Source organism: Myiozetetes cayanensis, unplaced genomic scaffold, assembly GCF_022539395.1.
Source record: "Myiozetetes cayanensis isolate MyiCay16 unplaced genomic scaffold, myiCay2020 scf10, whole genome shotgun sequence".
Lineage (NCBI taxonomy): Eukaryota > Metazoa > Chordata > Aves > Passeriformes > Tyrannidae > Myiozetetes > Myiozetetes cayanensis.
In genome coordinates, this window is record NW_026086605.1 from 22,199,830 (window position 1) to 22,224,134 (window position 24,305).

Consider the following 24,305-nt stretch of genomic DNA (forward strand, 5'->3'; position numbering starts at 1 on the left):
CGCCGGGCCGACGGCGCCACCTGGCGGCGCCGTGCGGTGCTGCGGGCGCAGGGCCGGCGATGGGATGCGGGATAAGCGCCCTTGGGAGAAGAGCCGCGCGCGTGGCAATGCGGCCCGGGAAGTTACATTCTGTGTGTTTATCGTCAGAGTAACCTGCGGGTTTCCAGTTGTACCCGCTGGTATTTTAAAAACGCGGTAAGTTTGTATCCTGTGAAATGCGTTTAATGTGCCGGTGCTCTCGTACACCCCAGCGAGAGCACCCTCAGCTCTGCCCTGTGCTCTACAGCCGAAAATGGCCGGCTGGCCTCCTTCCTATACAGGGAAGCATAAAAAAATGTGGTTCTTGTGCTTGAAGCTAGGGGCATCTCTACAGCCGGATCCACTGGGGGGTCTTGCCCCACGTGTTTTGTAAGTTTAAATCACTTTGTTAGATTTAATTGGTAATGGAAACGTGCATGCTTTTATTTGGGTTTGAAACATACTTTTAATTTGGCTCTTCCTGCTTGTTGTGGTTTTGTTGACTTTGCAGAGCAGCCTCAGAGCTCATGAGCAGGTTTTCTTACACGGGGAACTAAAGCAAAGAAGTGCTCCAGCACCAGCACTGCTCTGCTGCTGCTCAGGGATGTCCAACCCACAGGGTTAGTCCAAAGCAAAACCCCCTGAGATGCCCTTGCTGTGAGGGTCAGGTCCTCAGTGCTAAATGTTCTGCCTTGTGCTCTGACTCATGTAGTCTGTCCCACAGAGTAGATGTAGATATTACCAAAGAGCATTATAAAAGGTGCTGAGTTGTCTCCTGAAGGCAGAAATCAACCTTGTAGACAATGCTGGAAATGACAAGGAATGTTTTGCCTTGTTGCTGTGCTAGTTTTGAGTAGCCAGCTCATATGGTGGGGAGTATTCATGCATTCCGAAGTTTGGTAGTAGGAATACAAACTGCCATCCCCAAGCTGGCTTTGTGCTGCAAATGCTTGTCCTCTGGGAACCAAAAGCCAGATGTGCTTCACATAGTTTCCAGGCAGCACTGATCCATCAGATGACAGTAGCTATTGAGTGCTCTTATGGTGGCCCAGAGACACAAAGATGAAAGCCTGATGCCTGTCAACACCTCCCTTGCCATTCCTGTGTGTCTTCAGTTTTCACTTGAGTTCACCTCACAAAAGGAAATGCCACAGAATATGATGTTGCAATGTTAATAACCTTTTATTTTTTGAGCAAGAAAATCCCAAGTTTTGTAGTTTTCAACTGTCTGACAAGTTTGGGATACGCTGAACTTTGCACCCACTCCCAATACCCATGCAGCTGGTTGGACCCTCAGCTGGGAACACAACTTCTTCTTCAGAAGCATTTTCTGCAGCATTCCTGGACAATTTTTGCTATGGAAGATGAACAATATTTGAATGCCCTCTCAAAGAAATGAATTTTCATGGAGAAAAAAACCTCTGATGAATAGCCAAAGGGAAAACACTACAGAGAGACCTGGAATAATTTCTTAGAGCGGCTTGTGTTGTTTCACAGCTGCATTACCTTTAAAAAGCCTCTTACCCCAACTCAGGTGCTCCACCTATTGTAAAATCAAGAACTAACCAGTGCCAGATTCAAGTCTTAAAATATAAACCCTTTGAGATATAGGGAGCAAAGGAATGGGGGGGGCTGGTTCATAAGAAAACTTCTAAGCATTACTGTAGCATAAATAATATGGCATCTTTCACCTCAAATAGCCTAACACTTCATAAAGTGATATGAGCTTCACTAGTTGCTAAAAACACAGCTATTTATGAAGTGGAACCTGATATCTTTCTTTTATTTTTCTTTTTTGTTCCTTTTTTAACCAGTAAAGAGCCATGTTTTAAGGTGGAGAGTAAAGGATAAGAGTATACAATCAATCGTAGGTATAAACCTAGGAGAGCTTTGCAAAATGGAAAGATCAAGCAAAATCTACTTTTATTAATAACATGCGTTGTGGTGTCTCATAAACTTGTGTCCTTAGTTTATAAATGTGGTTAATCTATAAGAGATACAGGCAACTCAAGTAAGATTTTCTCCTCTCTCTTTCAGCAATACTCTCTTACAGCTCCTTGGTAGTAGATGCTCTGGATCTTTTCTTCTCTTCATTCAGTTTAATGTCCAAATCCCGGAGCTGGCTGAGGAACCCTGAATTTGGGCAGATGTCTCTGTGAGCACCGACTGTCTTCAAAGCATCCACGAGTGTCATGTTTTCATGGATCATTAAAAAGGCAAGCACTAAAGTCGCTGAGCGGCTCACTCCCATGGCACAATGAACAAACACCTTACCTGCAGAAAAAAGGAGGTGCGGCAAAGTGAGTGTGCTTTAGCATTTCTAAAGTGGAAAAGACAGAGGGAGGAGAAAAAATACCAGAAACAAGTTAGGAACACAATGGGGACAATTAATAAATCCTTATGTTTTCAGAAAGATTATGCTATACCTGTCAGGCAAGGTGGTGTTTCATACTGACCTCCTGGATCTAATTTAGGCCTCAGATTAAAATAGTTGAAATTTTCTGTGGCAGGAGAAGCTTTCTGTGACTAAACTTGTTAGTATAGTTTTCTGTGGAAAAAAATAAGCTTTGGCAGAAAAATTTGGCCCAGGCCTGACTGTGATCACTGGCAAGTCCCATAAACTCTGTGGGATAGTCTGCCTATAAAAATGGAGTCGTAATTTACTGTATCTCAGCAGCCCAGTGTGAGCTATAACTGGGGATTTAATAAAGCACTCCAGTGAAAGCAGCAGATCCTGCAGCCAGTCAGAGTCAGAGCAAACTCTGGAACAAATGGAAATTATGATAACTAGGCCATAATCCAAACTCTGCTGACAAAAATTCAGCAGGCTGTGGGTCAGGCTCGTAGTTTTTGACTTAGTTCATTAACTTCTGCTGCTTCTCTAGCTTAATAGACAGCCTGAATAAAGCTCCAATTCTGCGAAGTGCTTAAGCATGGGAAGCATTCGAGCCAGCACTGAAGTGCCACAGCTCCCAGCTGAGTGAATCAGGACCAGGAGCAGCACGCAGGGCAGCATTGTCCGTCTGCAGCCTATGCCAGTGTGCAAGGGGTGGGAGGTGTGTGTGGAAGCACACAGATCGTGCCAGTTCCTACAGGATGGGACCGGGGGGAGCATCTACAGTGCCATAACCTCTACACTCTGGTATTAGAGCTTGCCCATGGTATTAGAGCTGCCCATGCTAGGCTGTGGGCAGCCAGTCTTCCCCAGCTCCTAGGAACCTGGCCATGGCCACCTTCCCTGCAGCACATGGCACAGGCACCCTTCTCCATCCTCTCCTTGGTGGTTCTGCGTGTGCCACCTTGAACCTTATGCTGATTCTGAGATCTGTTGGTGCCTCTTACTGCAAGGAGAAGTCATTTGGCTTGCGTCGAAACTTCCTTCCAAAGCTTATCTTTGCTTCCCTCTTACCTCCTGAAGATTTTAAGGCCTGGCCTATGAAATTGGCAGCATCATAGAAGAAGATACTTAAATCAAAGGAAGGATCATCAAATGCTTCTACTCCATAGTACTTTATTTGCAGATCTTCATAATATTTGGCTCCTGTGTTGATGCTATATGGTCCATCTGCTGCATTAAGGATATGAGTAATGTTGAGGCTTTGAAGAGTAGTTTTGCTCCTGGCAGCCCACCTGTTGAAAGACATGAAGGGCACATTGGCAACACTCCCAACATTCTGCTAAAATAGCATGGTTTAAAGTTAGTGCCTGCTCCCACTAAGAAAGGATGCAGGAACTGCATCTTGCCTACAGAGGAGAAAATTTTGAGAAGCACATAGTACTTTGTACATGAAAAATGTGATTTGGGGGTGTAGAGAGCAGCAGGAGCACAGACTTGCCAGTGGGATACTGTCAGTTAAGCAAATGCCTCCTAGCGGTTAATCCCTGGGAACATGGCTTACTCTATAAAATGGTCAAGATTTTCCTTTAAATATTTGTTTAGCAAGTTTTAGAGCTAATCTCTCATTGACAGGGTGCCTGGGTCTCAAGGGTAAGAACTCACACAGATGCAGCAACACCTTGTTCCTGGTTTTGAACATGAGGAGGAAGATCTGGGAAAAACAAGCCAATGATCTATGTTATCTGCTGTAATCCAATTGGAAGGAAATAGCAATAAATATTATTGGTCCCAGGAATAAGGTATTTGCATGAAAATTCCTGTTTGATATTTTCAGTTTTGCCATCTTTGAAAGAAACTTCTGATTTTAAATGTCAAAATCCCTACAGTATAATTAATTTGGATCCTCTTCTTTCTGTCTCTTGATCCTGCCACCCCTATTTGAGCGTGAGGGCTACTATGCTCTTGTCTGCTGCCTTAGAGCACAGTTTTCAGGACAGATAATGCATCTCAGAACTGACACCAATTTGGCATAAGTTCTTTGAGGACTTTTGTCTAGAATACAAATAATTCTTACCCTGCCAAATCCACGGTGGCTCACAGAATATAAAAAACCCAAGTCAGACACAGTAAGTCACCATTTTGCATGTCATGTTTTTCTTGACATCCAGACTCCTTATGTCATCAGCTTTGGAAGCCTGTATTGTAAAAACATTCCTGTAGACCCAAAAGCTGCTCCTCAGTGTACCACACCCATTCCTCCGCCTCCCAGGGACCGATAACAGCTTAACAATAGGACCATTTGTTCTTACGCATCTCCCAGGTAGATATTTGGCCAGACTTGGTCCACATGATTATCAGACCCTCCTCTGAACCACAGAAGCCGCTGGAGGTCTGATAGTGCTGGTGTTTCATAGGAATCATTGCTAGTCAGAGATGAAGAGTCTTTGGTGTGAGGCATCTTGCTGCTCTTTTGCATGCACTCAGGCTGTATCAGAGACAGCTTTTCTGAAATGAATTAAGAGGAAATTTTCATACAGATATAACATTCCCTAGAAAGTAGTCCTGTTCATTACCCTCCAAGTAGCATTACATTATTATACCTAGTGTGTGCAGCAGGGCCTGCAGGTGTTGCTAAAAACATCCAGAGAGCAGGAGTGACTCTGTGGTAGGACTCTAGAGGCATGTAAATCCTCCCCTGAGAAAGCAGCGTAAGATAATGTGATTTAATTTCTTGTCAAGTACTGATGTTGGAGAAGAACCTCCTGTGCCACCTGAATGCAGCACTGGTTGAACCTTGTAGGTGCAGGTGTTATTTCTGTTACTGATGAGCATAGACAGGAAAAGCTTCAGCTCTATTTGTTGAAGAGTTACCAAGTGTTTGTGCACCCATGATTCTGATTAATTAAAGCTGGAAGTTTTTGAAAGAACAGATCATTGGGTTGACTTATATTTAAAATGCTTCTAGGGCCAAGGTGCAAGTCTTAGGATGTGTGTGTGTGTGTGTGTGTGTGTGTGTGTGTGTGTGTGAGCGATATTTGTATAATGCATGTGTATGCACATATGAAATGTATGTGCATACAATTTTCTTTCATTTATAGGGATGTATTTAAACACACATATACACAAACATATATACATATGAACGGCTTTTCATGTGCATATATAAACATAGATATATGTGTCCATATGTATAGAAATAGAAATTGAGAGAATTTGAACTAGTTTTTTCTCTCTCTCAGTTGAATACCCCTGAACACTTAGCTATACTGGTATTCTTGTTCTTGTCTGTCTCTGTCTCTCCTCTGGGAGCTGTTCCACTTTGTATAAATAATGTGATAGGTACTTTCCTCCAGAGAGAGGCCATTTCTCTCATCTGAGGGGTGAAGTACTTACCTGGGATGTGAGAAAGAGAGCACCTAAATTTATGGAAATTATAGAGCTGAAATTGTGGCATTGTTGTCCTGTTGAGAATCCCTTCCAGATCTGTGAGGAATCCGAGAGATCACACATCTGTGATGCCTCACAGATCACAGCATGGAATTTGGGCATCCCTTTTGCAATGCTGTTTGCTGGTTTAGACTCAGGAAGCTCAGACCAGCTGGTTCAGCTGAAAGCAGAGCTCAGTTAAGGGCAAGAGTATGAAGATATCCAAGCAGTTCTTTGAGACTTTAGGAGCATTTCTTCTGCCAGGCTCATTATCCTGAATTGCTCTTCTCACCCCCAGAAAATATTAATGAGCTTTGTTTGGTTGCTTGTTGGTATTAGAGTCATAATCAACGTGAAAGGCACACTAGAACTCTTCCCAAAGTAGGGTAGAGGATGTTTATTCTCATGTGGCATCAGCTTTGCCTAAATCTAGAGTTTGCGTTTATTTTCTTAACAATTCTAGAAAACAAGTGCAGATGGGACCTTCAGAAATCATCTAGTCTGTCCCCTGCCCCACAGCAGCAGCCAGATGGATGTTGCTTCCAAAACAACAACTTTGTCCAACATCCAGGTATGTTATTTTCAATGATGTAAGGTGATTTGGGGGATAAGCAGAAAACAAGGGAGAATATCTTTTTAGTTCTGGAAAAAGAAGTGGAGATAATGTGAAGCACATTATTGAACACATCACATATATTTCTGTGACCTCAGCCTCAATTTGCTTCCCTTGCCCCCTTCTCCCTCCTCCTCCCCACCAATGTTAAGCACAGTGATAGCTTTTTGTATGTTCCAATAAAAAAGAAGTCTCCCTAGGGTAACTGCTTAATAAGTAAAATATGAAAAGCACAGTAAAAATCATGGGAGAGAGAGGAAAAAAAGTGACTGGTTTTACTTTTAATGATGGAGGAAAAGAACTGCAGGGAAGTAGAGAGGAATATAGAGATAAAAGCCTACGAATTTTTCAGGGCAGATAATATAACACCAAGAGCTTTGGTAAAGGAATATGTTGTGCATTCCTTGCACAGATTAACATGAAAAATAGCACAGAAACAGATATTGTGCACTGCCCTACAAGTTTTACTGCCTTGTGAAAGTCATGCACTGTGCTCAAGAGCTACTGCCAGCATCTTCATGATGACCTGTTTGTACTTTAACTGACACAGAACGTTAAGCTGAAGCAGTAAAAAGAAATCAAGAAAAAGATAATACAGCTTCTACATTGGGAGATTCATAAGACCACAGGCTAATTTTCAAGGAGTGTGGCTGACTCTGAGTTGCTGCTGATGCTTAAGGGCTGAAGTTGTGGAGGTAAGCAGATGGATACCAAACTTTCAGTTCTCCTAGCCCCTGCTGCTTTAAACTTCTGTTGTAGCCTGTCACTTAGTTACAGTAATGGAGATGATGAGCAGAAAGAATTAGATTGTGAAGCTTCTTGTCCAAGACCTGACTTTGAAGAAATTCTCCAAGAATTGAGTTATTTTGGTGCCAGTGACACTTTGGAGGTGACTCCAGCCTTTGCAGCCAGGGAGGTGCTTTGCAACAGAGCTCCCTTTCATACAGAAATCCACTTTTCAAAAAGCACATCAGCATCATTTTTACGCATTTAATGCCAAACAAGTGAGCTTCTTGTGTCAACACGAACGTAGCTCCTCCCAAGAACGCTGCTCCCTCCTGCGTTGCACTGGCCTTGAAATTGAATTTCTCTACAGGGCCTTCAGGGTAAGCTTGGAAATAGCTATAGCAGATGATTGGACTAATGAGGAAAGCAATATGAATTTTTTAATTGAAGGCCAGGGACTTTGCTGAGGGTTTCCCCCCCCCGCCTCCCTTTAAGATACTGCAGAGCTAGCAAAAGTGCTGCCACTGATTACCTTTCTCTAAGCTTCTCCCTTTGGGTGGCTCCCAGAAGCTACTCTAGTTGGAAACAGCCACTGACTGCAGGAGGGCAGAAGTCCCTGTACCTGGGGAGAAAAAAAATTCTATCTTACAAGGTCACTAATGTTTTCTCCAGAGATCTAGACCATGCAAGTTAGATAGGATTACTTTTCTTTTAAATTGTAGCCTGAAAGTACTTAAAGACTATCTCATTAGATTATTTCTTTCTTTCTCTCTCTTTTTTTTTTTTTTCTGGTTAAAAATAAACAGAAACAAAAGAAGTCCTTCTACTTATGGGTGACTTTTGAGGCTGGATAGAGGTTTTTAAGGGCAATCCAGAGAATACAAGGCAGCACAAGCATTAAAACTGTCTCGTCATTACACAAACAGTTCCCGAAGACCTGGAGCACTGGGGTGCACCCCACGTGGCCAGGGCCTGCTTGGTTCCATGTCTGAGCTGTGGAGCCTGGATTTCCCCACTGGTCCAAGAGCTGCCCTTGAGGCGCAGGCTGGAGGTGGTCATGGGGTGGCACTGCCTGGCCACAGGCAGACCCAGGAAGGGCTGTGGGTGGCTCCATGCTGTTTGAATGCAGCTGGGTGCAGCTCCTGAGGGACCCAGTCAGGCCAGGGCCTTGTTTACAACAACCTAGTTGAGCTTAGTATCTCCCCAATATTGTTTAGCCACTTAAATTCTAAGTCTGCTAAGCTTTTTGGTTGTGAGGGGTTTTTTTGTGTATGTTTTGTTGATGGTGTTTGGTGGTTTGTTTTGGTTTTTTTTTTCCTTTCTTTCTTTCTTTCTCTATGGTGGAAACAATTGGCATTTTCTATTGAAGATTTTTCTGGCAAAGGAAAGAAAAAAAATCCCACACAAACCCCCACTGACTTGAATTGGCTAAAGCATTTAACAGATTTGTGTTGCATTTGCAGATTCCAGTGAAAGAAAACTCATAAAGTTCAGGGAGGAGGAAAGCAATATTGTAGATTTGAAATAGTTAATTTTTTTATTTTCAAAAAAATTACCATCTTCATTTTTCTATTCAGAGTTACTTTGTTCTGGAATTTGTTTTGCTGCATTGCATAAAATCTTTTAAAAAATCAAAACAAGATGAAATGGATTGTTCCTGGTTGAGAAAAGCATGTTTTATTTAACTAAAAATGAACACAGACTGAGTAGCCAATCTATTTGCCTAGCCCTAATTTTCACTTCTGTTACAGGGGAAAAATCTCCTGCCATTTTGCCATGGTTGTTACCTTGTCTCTTAGGGAGTGAAGTGAGCTGTAGAGATGAATCGAATGTCTGGAGTCCCAGGAGCAGTCTGGCAGGGCATTAGTTGGACCACAAGCATCCCTCTTTCCCTTTCGCTAGCACCTTCCTAACTGGCACAGCTCTGCCTGGGGTTATGTTCGTAGCCCAGATGGGGACAGGTGTCTTTCGGTAACAAGGCCTTACGTGAGATTATTGAGAGCCTCAGGCACAGCAGGGCCTGTGGTTACTACAATAGCACAAACACTACCTAACAATAGCATGATACAGAAAGCTCCTGCAACCAAATAGTCTAAATTCCTTAAATCAAAAACCTGACAAACTAAATGGTTCAAAATTCCAAAGCATGAGGTCAGCATATAATTCATGTGAAAGGATAAAAAAAGGCAGCCTCTCGATGCATTTGAAATTGCTGTCTACTCTGTTTTTTCTTCTCTCTTCTCTCAGCAAGCATCTCTGCACTCATCTTTTACACTCCTTGCTCTTTTCTCTCAGGTAGTGCTTAAACACTATGGCTCTTTGTCCTCCTGATGGAAGAATCCAGATGGAAAGAAGTGTGGTTCACAAGGAAATGATCATGTAAGTGGAATTAATCTTTCAGATACTGTAATGTGAAATATGATCTTCCTTTTTGTTAAGAAGACCCAGTCTGTGTCTCTACACTTTGGTCAGAATCCGATGCTAAGAGAACCCAGGAGTCTCTTGAGGTAGAGCTGAAAGCTTCTTTGCAGAAACAGCCACATTTAAAAGCAATAGCAAAGTTAAAACAGCCAGATGGGAACCTAGCAGGCAACCGAGAGGGGAACTCTCTGTTTTCCTTGCAAGCCTACAGGGGCTTGTTTGCAGGAATTAGAATCTCTCACCAGCAGTTCACTGCAGCTCTAATACCAAGTGGTATTGAAAATGAGAAGCAGGTTATGGCTGATGGTTTAAATGAGGCACCTATGGGAATTTAGAAATGAGATCCTGGACTTGTCTCAGTGTAGGCCGTGCACATGGCAGAGCAATATTGCTTTCTTGGCTGACTGCATCATGTATTATGGCCTTTTATTTTGCCCACAGTCAAACAGCAGGGAATAGTAGAAAGTTCATTGCTCCAGCTCACTGTTTAAACTCTGATCTGCCTCACCGGAGGCAGTGCCTCCGAATAATGGAAAGCAGAATCCGTCCCTCAGCCTCAGTGCGGGTACATGTTCAGTGCAGCACTGAATTAATGCCACTGTCATTATTTCAGAGTGAAGAGAAAAGCAGAATGTGCAATTAAAGCTCTGTTTGGTTCGTTTTTTAAGGGAATTTACTACCTGGGAAAGATGCCAGATCAAGGGCTCTGGAAAAACAGCCCTCTCTTTAACAGCGGTGTTGGGAAAGATCACGAGCAGCCCTGCAAGTCTCCTCCATGGCTGCCCTCTTGGCTCAGCCTAGCCCAGCTCAGCTTGCAGATGCCCCTTGCCCTCCACTTGCAACTGTGTTTTACAGGGTGGGAGAAAATCCAACTCTTCACACCTCTTCATTGCTTGATCTCCCTCCTGACATCTCTGTTCACATCCAGCCTTGTACTTTTATGATGGGGCCCTCTCAACTTCTCCAAACTGAGCCAGAAGGTACCAACTTCTGCTCTTAAGGAGCCTGAGCTGGGCTGGAAAGCTAAAGGCTCCTTCCTCTGTGAGCCCTCCTGTTCTTGCACAGAGCTGCCCATGGGAGGGGCTCCTGTGGGACAGAGACAGCCTGCTGCTGCCCCACAGGAGCTGCGTCCACCCAGGGATGGCTGGAACACAAAAGGCCATCTCAGTGGTGGGAGCAGTCAGAGGGCAGGGCAGGTGAGGGTAATCAGCCTCGGGCAGGGTTGGGATAGCCAGGAGAGCTCCTGGTGGTGAGGAAGTCCCAGGTGAAGTGGGAAGACAAGGGGGGTGCATGGCCAGGCACGAGCAGAGTTGTGAGTTCACACAGGTAGACACGAAGCCTGAGCATCTCAGCTCTCGCTCTCACACAGCCCCTTCCAGCAGCCCCATCCCAGGTCACACAGCCACTATTGTCCTTAGACAAGGCAAGCACCCCTGAGGGAAAAAGCTTGCTGAGCTCAGGCTCAGTGGGGGGAACTTCACCTGTGCCCTGCTGGTTTTTGGGGAGAGGGTGTTACTGCTTTCTCATAGAAGTGCTCCTGGAGAGCATTTCCTTTCCTTTGTAATGTAATGGATCTGCACATATTTTCCCAAGACTGCCATTCCAAGGGGGGAGAACCTCTACACTGCCTCCAGCCCCCCACACCTCCTCCCCCAACCCCCCCATTTGAGAGCCACCCAGCCTAGGAAGGGGCACTTGCCCATGCATGGGGCTGACGCTGCAGGAAAGGATCGTTTAAAAATGGAGGCACTGGTTGGAAAAATGGGGAGTCCTGCTTGCAGTGACAGATCATGGCTGTGGCATGACGACAGCTTTTACATCTGCAGCTTTCAGATTCAAAGGAGATAAAAAAAAGAATTAGTACCTTAGCAGCTGGCATCTCTGAGCTATTCAATGCACCATCCCCAGCAAGACAGCGCTGCCCTCCACAGGCTCCTACCACAATTTCCAACTGTCTGTGGATATTTGTCAAGCCTAGGGTGATGCTTTCCCCTTTATTTCTCCTCTGGAGCACTCCTGTCCAGGGTACCACAGCTAGGAATTAAAGCCCTCCAAAACTACTGATTTTCTTGACACATCTCAACTACACTCATGCTTCTCCCTGAATTAAAACACTGTAGGTTTAAGTCCTGTTGCCAGCAGCCATAACTGTGCTGTATGCTGTAATCTGGGAAGCACACAGTCACCATGCAGCTAACTGCTTCTAATAGTAGAAACTTCACTCTAATCTTATATAACAGCAGTAATGGAGCAGAGAGGCTGTGGCTTGTGAGGAGCTTAGACAGAAAGCTTTCTTGGGCAGCTCGTGCCCTGAGGGCAGAGAAGCTGCAGCTGCAGTGAGAGCAAGAAAAACAAAGTGACCTTGATATTGATAACAGTTCAGTGAGTGCTGTCACAGCCAGCGCTGTGCCAAGATTTCATTGGTGTCACAGGCTGTCGATAGATGTAAGTTATGGGCAGTTCTGATACAAATGGTGTCAAAGAGACCAGACTCAGAGAGGGGGGGGTGGAAATAATGTCTTGCAAGCTTCAGGAAAGACAAACAAGGATGTTAATATACTGCTATTAAAAGCGGCTCCAAAGCACTTGCCTTTCTGCAGGCAGTATGGATTGGTGTGACTGTGGATTAAAGAAGTTTTTTCCTTCTCCTTGATTTACTCCTCAAATGATTTTTATCTGACTGCTTCTGTCAATACAAAATTGTCAATGCTGTCAAGCTTACAAGATTTCAGAATATTTGAAGGCAAGAGAAAGGGGTTTTGATATTCCTCGGTCGTTTGGCAGGGGTAGCTTTGAGCTGTCTGTCTCTGTGCACTTTAAACGTAAGCAGTGAAGTGCTCTCCTTGCTTTGCCTTGCTTGAAAGGGTACATACAAAAAAGGCACCTTTTTCTAAGGTTGACAAAGCTGTACAAAATTTTTGCTGTGGAATCAAGAGCAAGAAAGACTTCAAAACTCTACAGTGGAAGATCTATTTTGGCACTTGATTTTTTTTGGCACATCATAAAGCTTTCCAGGGCTATTCTCTGCTTTGTTAGAGCAGAGTGGAATGGGTTTTTTAATTTTTTTTTGGATTGCTGATTTTAAAATGATTGTTTATTTTTTGATTAAGTCATCTTTTAAGAAGTGTGATTGTATGTCACAGGGGAACTGACCATTGGTAAGGTGCACAAGAGCAACTAAAAGGAGATATTAAGATCTAGAACTGGGATTTATTTTCTCTTGCCAACTTTTGTTTATTTGTCTGATGAATATTTGCTCCTACTTTCTTATCTTGAATTTGAAGAAATAAAACTGTGAGTGGTTTGCCTGTTGTGCTTCTCTGGTATTGGGGTGCGAGGTAAACCAGAGCAAAGCAGGGAGCTGCCTTGTCAGGGGTGTGGGTAAAGCAGGGTGTGCAGCCACCTCTCTGGGCTGTGATAGATGAGAGGTCAAGGGCAGTGGGAACTTGCTGCTGCTCTATGGAACATCCAGTCCCAGGGTCACCAGGAGAGCTTGTCTTGCCACTTGCTGGCTGGTGAGAAGAAGTTTCTCTGCCAGGCCCTGCTGCGACATCTCTGTGGGAAGCAGGCAGGGTGGGGCTGCCCCACTCCCCAGACACCATGCTGATGTTGAGTCTTGCAGTTGGTCAGGCAAGGCAGGAGCAAGGATTGTTACAGGTCAGCAAGTTTTTGGAGGGTCTTTTCACCTTTATCTTGCCAGGTGTTATGCTTTTGTTTTTCTGATGCTGTTTCATACTGAGGTTTGGTGTGGACTATAGATTGAAACCAAAGTTGTTCCGTTGGTTGATGGAGGGGGGGAAGGAGCCTCCAGCAAAGCAGCAGCCTCATGGCTCCCAGGAGGGAGAGTTGAGGTAGCAGGGTGTAAGGCAGCCTTGCTGGAGGTTGTGCCTGCTGCAGGCAGTTTATAGCAGACAGTTTGGAACACGCTGCAAACCTAACAGTCCATTTTCCCTAAGCAAACCTCAGTGCCTCCAGCACAACCCTGGGAAGGCTGTCCTCTGCTTGGGAAAGTTGCTGTGAGCAGGAATACATTGAGGACTTTGAGATTCTCAGGTGCAGTGGTAATGGGAGCTGCCCATGAGCTATAAATAGCACTAACATAGTTTCTCTCCAATGCCTGGCATCCCAAGCAGTCATTTTTGCTAGTGCTAGTGAAAATGGACAAAGCTTTGAGAGCTTTTATTTACGTTCTCTTTGCAGGCTGGAATTTTGTGAGTAGTTTTTCTTACTGGCTCTGAATTTTGCATTTAGTTTAAGGGAAAATACTGGCATTTTTTCCTTTTGAATTTTTTCTCTTTTTTTAAATTATAATATATAATTTTCATATTTTTAGCTCAACTATGTTGGAAAAGCTATTATGGTGGGAGAGTGGGAATCACAAATATTCATTTTCAAATAACTTTTATGTAATTGCAGGAAAACGGGGGGGAAATCCAGGAACCTAAATTTAATCTTCTATAAAGCTTATATGAATTTTTAACAAAATAATGAAAATGTTTTTGTTTAGAATTAAGCAAACAATGCAGGGTGCTTTGGCAGGTTTTGTGGTGTTTACATTGAGAGGTCACACAGATATAGTTGTTGCAGTAAAAGGAAAAGTTTTAGATGCCTATCAGACAAGATCTTCCTATAGTTTGATAGGAAACAAAGATGGCTTTGTGAAGCAGCTATGAAGACCTGAGAGCAAAACTGGCAAAAGGACCCTCTTCAAAATATTTAGTATACACTTGATTAAATCTTGTCATAAAATGATAAGGCCTCACCTGTTATGCAACTCTCCTTTGCTGTTACAGACATTCTGGAAACATGAGGTCTACAAAACAGACATTTTGCATTGGGATAACAAAAGAACCACTGCTACAAGATCAACTGGTAGAGCTGGAAGAATTAGTCAACTTTTTAGATATGCAAGAAGGGCTATATTTTTTTTCCAATTATGCAAACTAATCTAATTATACACTGCCTTTACTAACAGTCCTTGCCTTAGACCGACCAGCAGGCAATGCTGCTGTTAGTGAAACGCTGTGATTTTTTTCTATTGCCACAAGATGGCAGGAGAAAGCAATCTTGAATGATTTAAAAATACACAGCGATGGGCATCTCATGACAGGATCCACTCCTGACTGGCATTTAAAGGGAGCACTTACTAATATACAAGAAACTGCACAGATTGGATTGAAGAAAAACGTGAAATGTACAGAATTAATTTAATTGGTATTGACCTGGGTGTATACATCAAAAGATCTACACCATATCCTTTCCCATGCAGGTCTTCTGTGTAAGAGAAGCCTATGACAGTACCCATTTTTTCCTGTACACCATATGGTTTGGCCTGGTTTTGCTCCAGTGGCAAAAGCTGCTGTGCAAACCAGTCCAAGACATAATGCACTCACCCAAAGTAAAGAGCAGGGTGATTCTTTTATTCTTTAATTCTGTCTCTTTCTAAATACATTTCTCTTCCCATTCCCAGTTCCTTGAGTCGTAGTAGGAAAAGAGCCAAGCTAGAGGAAAGATCTACTGCTCCGATGTTTAGGAATAGCGGGAGGCATGAGGGACAGAGGCTGTGCGGGAGAACACACTTGGGTGGACACAGGCTGTTGCACTGAGTGCTGCACTGGGCTGGGATCACCTCAGAGTGTCTCTCATGCCTGTTCTACAGGCAAAACCTGACCCTTCACTCACATGGGTGTCACAGACGAGACACTTCCACTGCCAGGACTGAGCCTCTCAGGAGCCAGCAGGGCTTTGGAAGAGGGCTGGGATGGAGGAGTCTGCTGTTCATGCTCTCTCCCCATCAAGAATGGAAATTGGTTTGGACAGTACAACCAGACTGCCTGGGGGCTTTGAGGCATTCCTCCTCTGCATTCAGCATGGTGGTTCCCACGACCCCTTCACCTTCCCCTTCCTTACAGTGAGGCATTTGCAGTTTGTCCGACAAGGGGATGACCCTCACAGCCGTGATAGCTGTGTTGCCCCACAGTAGCAGCAACCCTAGAACCTCCTCCAGGGCCAGCCTGCTCCTCACTCACCCAGCCTGCTTCTCACCTACCCAGCCTGCTCCTCACCCACCCAGCCTGCTCCTCACCCACCCAGCCTGCTCCTTACCCACCCAGCCCGCTCTCATCCATGCACCCTTTCTCCTCACCCAGCCTTTACCCCTCCTTTTCTTTCTTTCCCCACAGCCCAAGCTAAGCTCCCTGGAGCTGATGGAGGCCATGTTCTTGCTGGGGCAACTAGGGAGTTCTGTACTAGGACCAGCCCTGCCATCCAGTCAATACTAATTCAAAGCATCAAGAGGTTTAGGAAGTAGCCAATCTATTGAAAGCCAAAAGCTGGAAGATAATCAGCTGTCCTGTTTCTTATGCTGTCTTCCCCTAGACTCTGCTCTGGGCTGATGGAGAAAATAACTATCCAAACCTTCAGGTCTAACCTGCCTTGGTGCCTTTTCCACCTGTCTTACGAATGCAGTGTGCAGAGTACCTGTTACTAAATACTGCATTCTGTAACATGGGCACCAAACACCCAGAATCTGCCCCCCAGGCTGGGAATACATTTGTCACTATGAACCAATTGCCATTTCACAGTGGCACCATGGAGGAGGATGACAAGGAATCAAAAGTAAAGGAGCAAAAGAAAAATGTTTGAAGCAACTTTCAATTGTTATGATGATAAGGAAAAAGAACTGATTATATGGGTGCCCATCACCTGGGCAGGAACACCCTTGCTCCATGAGATGATGCGAACACAGACCCCAGTGCCCTCACACCTTTCCCCTCTGGATTCTGATCCTACTTGTTTTTTAAGGTATTCTTTCTTGTATTGCTTCTTTTGGTAAAACGACTTTGGTCCCAGATTGGTTCTGCAGTTAGCAGCAGAATCAGTTTCATTTTGTGAGCAAAGCAAATGATGGAAGCTCTGCAGCTGCTGGCAACACCACAAGAACACTGTCAGCATCCAGGAACTTTCTTTTGCCCTTTGGCTGCCTACCTCAGAGTTACAGGATTGCACCTGCTATTCAGAAGTAGATTAAGCCTTCCTGGAAATTAATAGGTTTAACTGAGTACAAATTACTTTGAATCTGCCTTGTACAGGACATCCTACAACCTTGGTCCTTTTGCCAGCCTTCCAGCCACTGATCATTTGGGTCAAAGCAGCTCCAGGGTATGCTTAACCCTGCTCTGGACATGAGGTGAGCAAGCCTTTACACATTGAGGTGTTAGTAGATACGTGTGTATGGGGGAAACAAAACTCTACAGACATCTGTTCCACTTCAGTGCTTGAAAGGAAAAATCCTCCCCTTTCAGCACTGAAGCACTTACTGCAAGTGTCAATTTGCTATCTTTTTTAGTGAAGACCAAGAGTGAGAAACTGTTCACCACAGGCAGTTTATCCCCCAAACAAAGGCAAATTCAGGGCTGTCCAGGAATTTGAAATCTCTGGGTAGAAGGGATTTTCTGTTCTATTGGGTGAGGGATTTATCCCTGAGTTTTTAATTTTTGGTCTATTGAGCAAGGTGTACATACCTCAGAGGGAATAAACACATGTACAGGTCAGCTCAGAAGGGAGGAAGTTCCTGCACAGGTGACTTAATCACAGTTGTGGTGCTGGATCAGGTCTTGAGAGGGCTACACTGATGTCTGCTCTTCTGCCACTTTTCACTATTGCCACAAGTAAGGGCTGAGATTGAGTGGGTCAGTCTTAACCCAGAAGATGAAATCTGATCTGAAATGCAGGAGCCCAGAGCTAGGTGAGCTTATTTAGGCCCTTCTTTTTATTTCTGAGACTGTCAGACACAGGAAGGTGGTTACTGACTATTGGAACAGAAAAATGTGCTGTAGAGCTGAGGTGCTTTCTTATCCTGACTTACTAAACGTCTGTCCCACTTCCTTTATCTGTGAAGATGTCTGTCATGCCTGTCCCATTTTCTGCCTTTCCAGGGTCATGAAAAATAGTGATTACCAAATAACTTCATCTCGTCCCTCTGCTAGCTTAACCATTCTGTTGATGGGTCACAAACTGGGTGATGACAGGCAAAATTTGTCATTAAAAATTCAGACTCCCTCTGCTCTCAGAGGTGCTGGCATGGTGGCGAAGCTCTCTTTGCACACACACAGCCTGCCTTCTGGCAAATTACATCTCCTCCTCCCTGCAGGATGATGCATCTTGACTGTACAGATGCTCTGTGTGGCTACACATGCCTTCACAGCGGGATCTATTAGCACCAACCAGCCCCCCTTGCAGGGATCTGAAAGCATGCCGCTTGTTGGCACAGGAATGAGCCTGCTATCCCCACAGGACATAAAGACAAAAATCCTGGCCAAAGAGGGAACCATGAGAACAGAGCTAAGGTTATGACTTTGTAAATGTTTATCTCCAGTCTGTATTTGATGTCTGGATACTAAGGTGACCAGTCCCTTACAGAAACCTAAGGCAGGTTAAACAACACAGAGACACAGAGTGGTTTTCTTGAGCTGCAGCACAGAGCATGTGCAGGGCATTCACCACTTGTCACCTTTGTGGTTGAGGATTTCATGCAGTGTCTCTTCCTAAGCCCTTCAGATTTGAGCTGTAAGTATGGTTGATACAGCTGTGCTTCTTTTTTATTTCTAAAAAAGAATGGCTTTCCCTTTGTACTGTTTGCATTTTGTCATGCTGCTTTGGTTCACTCACCTTTTTCCTGGGTTTGGTAAAGCAGCTGTCTGTAAAAACAAGAATAGAAAAAAAAGAAAATTATCAAAGCCTTTTTCTTATATATGGGAAAGAGATTTTTTTGAAGGCAGAAGGGTGAGTCCATCAGGTTATGCACTTAAGTACTATTTCCGTCCTTGAAAATCTTTTGCTTACAGTGCTTAATTGGTCTGTACAAATCCATTGCCAAAGAGGTAATTGACCATTTTTATAGAAGGATCAGTAACAAAAGCACTCCAGGCTATTGTTCTAAAAATAAAATTAAAAAAAGAGAGGGAATTATGGAAAGAATGTGTTTCAGGGCATCATCTAGCCTATCCAGAAGCTATGCAAATTCACTTGGTGAAAGCAACAGCAGACACAATGAAATGAGTTGTATATGAAGAACTGAGATCTCAAATGTGATATTATGCAGAAGGTAAAGAGTCTGTACTAGATAAGTAACAGCTCAATGTGTTATCAAGGGTGCACTTTGATTTTGATGAATGTTAAAAGAACCTTTAGCCTGGAAAATAAAGAGGATAATTTCTCTCTAGGCAACGGCGGCTTGTGAAAGTCATAAAATAAGAGCACTGGAGCTCTAATTTTATAGTGCTTTTTAAATGATTTTCAAATGGTCCAGCTGCTTTGTGCCACAATAACACAAGGCAGAGATATTTATGCCGGCAATAACAAGCATGCATCAGCCTGCCTGAACAGCTCACGCAGGCAGCCTGCACTAGGCGGAACACACGTGGAAAGAGGATACTTGCCAGTGTGGATTGATCACAATTACACCGTGGTCAGAGAGATCCTGGGAAGCCGTTTTTTCCACCAGACAACTTGATTGTTTTTCTTGTCTGTGATTTGCCTGCAAAGCACAGGATGTGCACGGCTGGCAACGCTGGTTCTATTTTGGCACTTGAGAACCTGCCAGCAGTGTGTGCCTCATAGGCCATGCCATCCTTGGCAGACTTCTCTTTTCAGAAATAGGAGGGCAAATTCAGCTCTGGGTTGCACCGCTGGTTTTAGGTGGGGGTTTTCACAAGGATTATTTTGGCCCCAGCATTGGTGCCCTGATGTTGCACTGCATTATGTGCTATGGAAATGCATACATGTGACAAAAGAACTCTGGGCAAATGCTGTGTTAGTTGAGATGCTGAATTGCCAGCAGCAGCTTCCTCAGGTATTTTACCTCTGCATGGTTAGGACTTCAGTCTAAAACTACAGTTTGTTTTCCAAGACTTGCTCTAAGATGCAAACTACCCCAGGGTGGTCTAGCTTAGCTTGCCAATTTGGATAGTCATTTCAAAATTGTTTTTATCTTTACAGTGCCCTTCCCTTTGTGAGACACTGACAGAAGACAGGTTACTGGGAGAACCCTGTCTTCTAAGTCAGCAGAGTAAGGCTGAAAGAGCAGTTCATTTATGAAATATTCCTGTAAAATTAAAGAACTTGTGTCTTTCTGTATTTGCTAGTGCTAGAGACACAGCAATGTTCAGGAAAAAGAATTTTGGTGGGAACTCCAAACATGAAATAAAAAGTCTGATTTGTGGCTGAAAATTTATTACACTTGCAGTAATTTATAGGTCCATGAAGCTAAGACAGAGCTAGGCAGAGAGCATTGCAGGGGAAGGTACCTCTGGGAAGTCCCCAGCCATTCAGCATCTATGGTCACCAAGGTGAAAATCTCTGTCTCCCAACTGGATGACATGACTTCTTGTACAGTTTGGACAATTTTGTCCCCTTTCCATTTGCTGATCCCAATGTAGCAAAACATATTTGCATCTTTTTATGTCTGGGAACATACTTAAGAGCTTTAATTTTAAACAGGGGCCTCTTTTCTCTTGGAGTTGAGTTTTAAGAGTTGGAATGAGCAGAATGGACAACAAATTAGGAATGTATTCTAGAGAAGTGTCTAACACATTTGTTGCCTTCATTTAACCAAATGATCAAGGAATGACTGGAGTATACAAAATTCAGAAACTTTCTACACCCTAAACAGGAAAGATAGATTTGATGCCAAAGCTTTGGGTCAGTTCCTTACAACTTTATGTCATACTCAGATTGTCTTACATTTCTCCTTGACAATTTGTTTTTTAATCATGTAAGAGTTTAGTTTACATAGGTGTATATTGTATCTTAGTTCAGTATGTAAATCCTGCCCTTGATGAAATGGCTCGCTACCAAACAACTCTTTGGATAGCATGGCCTAGAGGAAAGTGACAGAGTATGATAAGGCCAGCCAGCAGAAAAGAAGCAGATCTGCTTTTCTAAGAATACGGCAAATAAAGATTTTTCCCTTACAAACAGAAATGAATACATGTAGTGCTGTTCCAGCTGCAAGGAATAGTGCCATGGTCACAGATTGCATTTCTTCACTCACATCTCATCTCATCTCATCTCATCTCATCTCCAAGAGATCCAATTTACGGCAGATGAGATGAAGTAGCCTCCAGGGTATTACATACATCCCTTTCATAAATCAAGAACCACTTTTTGTTACTAGAGATCTGAGTCCAGAAACAGAGGAAAACACATGGCATTAGGCATTGTAAATGGCCAATTGGCATGTCTCTGCAATAGCTCTTTGCAGCTTTTGGCTGTTTCTCAAACCAGAAAGTAACTATTTCTTATTGTGTATTCTGATGAATCAATACAGAGAAACTAAAAAAGTCAGTGATTTCTGACTGAGAACTCAGAACTTTCTCCCCAGTCACTAAAATACAGCATCATTCCCTTTTAGAATTGTTTTTTTTCCCCTACGGCTACAGAAGATACGCTCTGATGGATTACCAGTAGACCATGGATGATCCTTGCCACTGATGTGCGTATGGTTTTGCTGGTCACTCCTAATCTTTCAGGATCCTGCTGTTCTCCCACCTGCCAATGGAGACAATGTCTGTAGGTGTATAATTAGGCTCCCACAAGTGGTTGAGGGAGGTTTAGTTAATGTTGCTAAAGTAATTTGTGATTGCTTAATGGAAGTGCTGTGTAGGAGCAGTGGTTTACCACCAGGATAGGGCCTTGCCATTTGCCCTCGTGAATGCATTCAGAGATGGTACAGAAATGTGCAACAAGGTGGAAGTCAATCATGTGCTCTGCAGGAATTCCATAATAATGCATTTCCTGGCCATGGAAAATTGTGTCTCCTTTGATACTCCACACAAAAATGTGCTGCACTCAGTGCATGGGTGTCACCAAGCCTTTTCAGGTCTTCCTTGTTATGGGTTATGGAACTATGGAGAATCAGGTAGGAAAACTCATGACAAAAAGTAGCTCAAGGTATTTTGTTGTCTTGAAATGTATTCCTATCTGTAGAGAGCAGTGCTCACCACACTTTGTGACATTTTTCCCCCTCTGACATTTATAAGAAAAAGTGAGGTAGTAAAAGAATGGTAAAAGGTGGTGATTTCTGAATATACTCAAAACATATCTGGAAATGCAAAATTCCAAGTTATTTCACTTCTGCAAATAAATAAATTTAATAAGTTTTACAGGCTCCAGTTGACTACAAAGGCATTGGGGATTGCTGGCCTAAACACCTTACGAAAAGGCACTTCAGGAGGTAGCTCAGGTCCTCCTATCACTGGACTTGAAACATGTATGTTGAAAGAATACACAAGGTTTTAGCCCAGCCTGTAACCATTTTGCCTCACTCTGTATGATGTTTCTTTGCTGAAATGATATGAGCCTTGTCAATCTGGCTAAACTCCAGTAATAAACCTGCCTGCTTAAGATCAGCATGAGGTTTGATTTCTGCAGAATATTTAACATACTGTGCCCTCAGTCACTTATTATGTAGTATTTCAAAAAACATTTTACATTTAAACCCAGAAAGTCTTGGCCTTGGCCTTGCATATAAACAAAAGCTGATAGCCAGACAAATATTTAATAATCAGTTTGTTGACAACTTCAAAGTCCTCCAGGATGAAGGTCATCATGTAAAGTCAGCCTTCCCCACTTGATTTCATGAGAGAAATTTAACTTGTTTAAAGACACTGATCATCAGATTTCTGATAAACACATAAGGAGAAATATTTCTTATAAAATACAGCATTAATTCTAGATTGATCTTTGATTTCCAAGTAGTTGCTCAGAAACTGCACACAACTGGTTCCACAGAAACAAGAAGTGACAATATATGTATGATACTGCTTTGGGTTACTTTAGCTCTGGCACAGGTCCTGATGCTGGCATGGGTTTGCTCAGTGATAGAAACATCCACTGTTTATTGACTTGACTGAGTATTGGGTTGGACCCTAAATGCAAATATTTAATTATTAATTTAATACTCTATTTCCCATTTCTATCTCATGAAGATCACACGAAACCTTATTCTAAGGTGTTGTTCATATTTGTCTTATTGATGTTGGTAAAATAAAGAAAATTCTGTCTGTAGCACTTGATCAACTTCCAGTTTCACTGTTTGCAGTCTGTAGCTTGTATTTAAGCAGGTATTAGAGATCAGCTGTTGCATTAGCAAACAAACCTGTTTACATTTTTATTCCTGTTAGCTGAATGTTGTCAAAGTTCATCTTTTCCTTTCTTCATGTACATTCACTGTTTTACATTTTATTCCCCAACAATTTTTTTTTCCCTCAAGAGACAGAACGTGATTGAAATAAACATCCAAGAATAGTTTGGAGCAAATATACTCATGGCCATTAAAAAGAGGTCCTAAAACTGCACTTAGAAGACTAAAATTGAATGTTGGTGTTAAGACAGCACAATTTCAGTGATTTTTGTATTAAATCTTTGCTTTTACTACCCGTTGGGCTCAATTATACAAATCCAAATGGTTCTAACAGGTAAAACTTTAATTTCCAAGTACAGTTACAAGGTTTAACTGGAAAAGCCAAGGTTGGTTTCCCACTCTCATTGCCAAGGCAGAAGTTCAGTGAAGTTCATGTTGTTGTCTTGGCTTCTGCCTCTCCACACCCAGGGCCCCTGTTGGCTGGGCCCACCTGCAGGGTGTCACACTCCTCATTAGAAGCACACTGAGATTGGCAAGCAGGTTGCAATTTGTAAAACCAAGTTTTGTAAATGCAAATTATTTCCCCATCACCTAGCTCATTTTTTTGGCTTTGTTTTTCATAGCTAAAAGAATGCCCACTTTTAGCTGTAATCAATGGGCAGTTAGCCAAAGGATTGTTAGTTCCTCCTGCTTCTCTCATGTAGGAATTATTGTAATTTTAATTTCCAAGTAACAAGTTTGCAGCCTGCTGGTGGTAAAAAAACTTGTTCTGGCATAACATCAGGCACTAGGCATGTTGAGTGCAGATGACTGCATAAGTGAAGTATCTATCTATACAGCTTTGAAAAACAAACAATGGAGTCTGCTGTCATTCAGAACACTCGTATTGTTTTTTGTTAGAAATTTCAACTGCAAATCAAGTTATCATATAAACAACCAAAATCAAAATACTTTTTAATGTGAAAATTTCCATTCTAGTTAAAATTAAACCAAAAAAGGTAAAACCAATCACTGTTCAATTTTAAGGCTACTCAGGATCATGAGTCTGTCTGTCTTGTGCTTTATATGGTAAATGCTGCAGCATTTATAAAATCTATATCTTGAACAATTATAAAATAATGCAAAACAATAGAGTCTAATTCTCTTTTTAATTAATTTTCTGTTGAGTGGGTTCTTTAATGAATCATCCTTTTGATTTCTTCTAATGCTAATCTTAAGTCTATTTTAAGGCAATGAAGTTTAGCAGTGCTAACTAAATAAAGCTGGACAGCATATGTTAACGAGTACTGTATTTCCCAGCCCTTCAGAACAGCTCAGCCTCAAATAACACTTACATATTGCCTATGTAGAGATTAGGCCACTCTTCACCCACGTGATTTACTTCCACCTTGCAGCTCTGGCAGTTCCTGGGCAGAGGGAGTGCCAGCCTCAGAGCATTCCCAGGCTGACAGGGTCTGACTGTCTTCAGGCGCTGACCCCTTCGGAGGCCACACGCAGATTTAGGCAGAGGAAGGCCTGCTGGAAGGTGCTGCTGCAGGACCCACAGGGCAGTTTTCTGCTGAAGCAGGCTCTTTGCCGCTGCTTGATGTTCCAAGCAGGTGGCTGACTCTAAATACAGC

The 24,305-nt window shown here is 43.0% G+C and overlaps 1 protein-coding gene and 1 long non-coding RNA gene across 3 annotated transcripts; one reads left to right on the forward strand and one right to left on the reverse strand.

Moving 5' to 3' along the window:
• Positions 1-2,065: 2,065 nt before the first annotated feature.
• LOC126651223 (dual specificity protein phosphatase 13-like) lies at positions 2,066-24,305 on the reverse strand. 2 transcript variants are annotated; one of them, XM_050336891.1, is made up of 6 exons: positions 24,021-24,100; positions 18,213-18,241; positions 7,654-7,743; positions 4,666-4,861; positions 3,428-3,648; positions 2,066-2,292 (listed from the first exon to the last, which is right to left on the reverse strand). In XM_050336891.1, exons 4-6 carry the CDS (start codon positions 4,830-4,832, stop codon positions 2,066-2,068), a joined length of 615 nt encoding a protein of 204 aa, XP_050192848.1. In that variant the 5' UTR covers positions 4,833-4,861; positions 7,654-7,743; positions 18,213-18,241; positions 24,021-24,100. The 2 variants fall into 2 exon arrangements, with proteins under 2 accessions (XP_050192848.1, XP_050192857.1); XM_050336900.1 differs by lacking the exon at positions 7,654-7,743 and having other exon boundaries at positions 24,021-24,305.
• On the forward strand, positions 2,270-6,436 carry LOC126651241 (uncharacterized). The gene is made up of 3 exons (XR_007631597.1): positions 2,270-2,318; positions 3,989-4,155; positions 6,246-6,436. It is a non-coding gene; the product is annotated as an uncharacterized LOC126651241 (long non-coding RNA).

Bases quoted from the DNA above. Each gene is read 5' to 3' on its own strand.
- LOC126651223 (XM_050336900.1), bottom strand. From the start codon at position 4,832: ATGCAAAAGAGCAGCAAGATGCCTCACACCAAAGACTCTTCATCTCTG. The intron at 3,649-4,665 runs GTAAGAACAAAT...GTCTTTCAACAG, and splicing joins AATATCTACCTGGGAGATGC to GTGGGCTGCCAGGAGCAAAA. The intron at 2,293-3,427 runs GTAAGAGGGAAG...TTTTTTCTGCAG, and splicing joins GGCCTTAAAATCTTCAGGAG to GTAAGGTGTTTGTTCATTGT.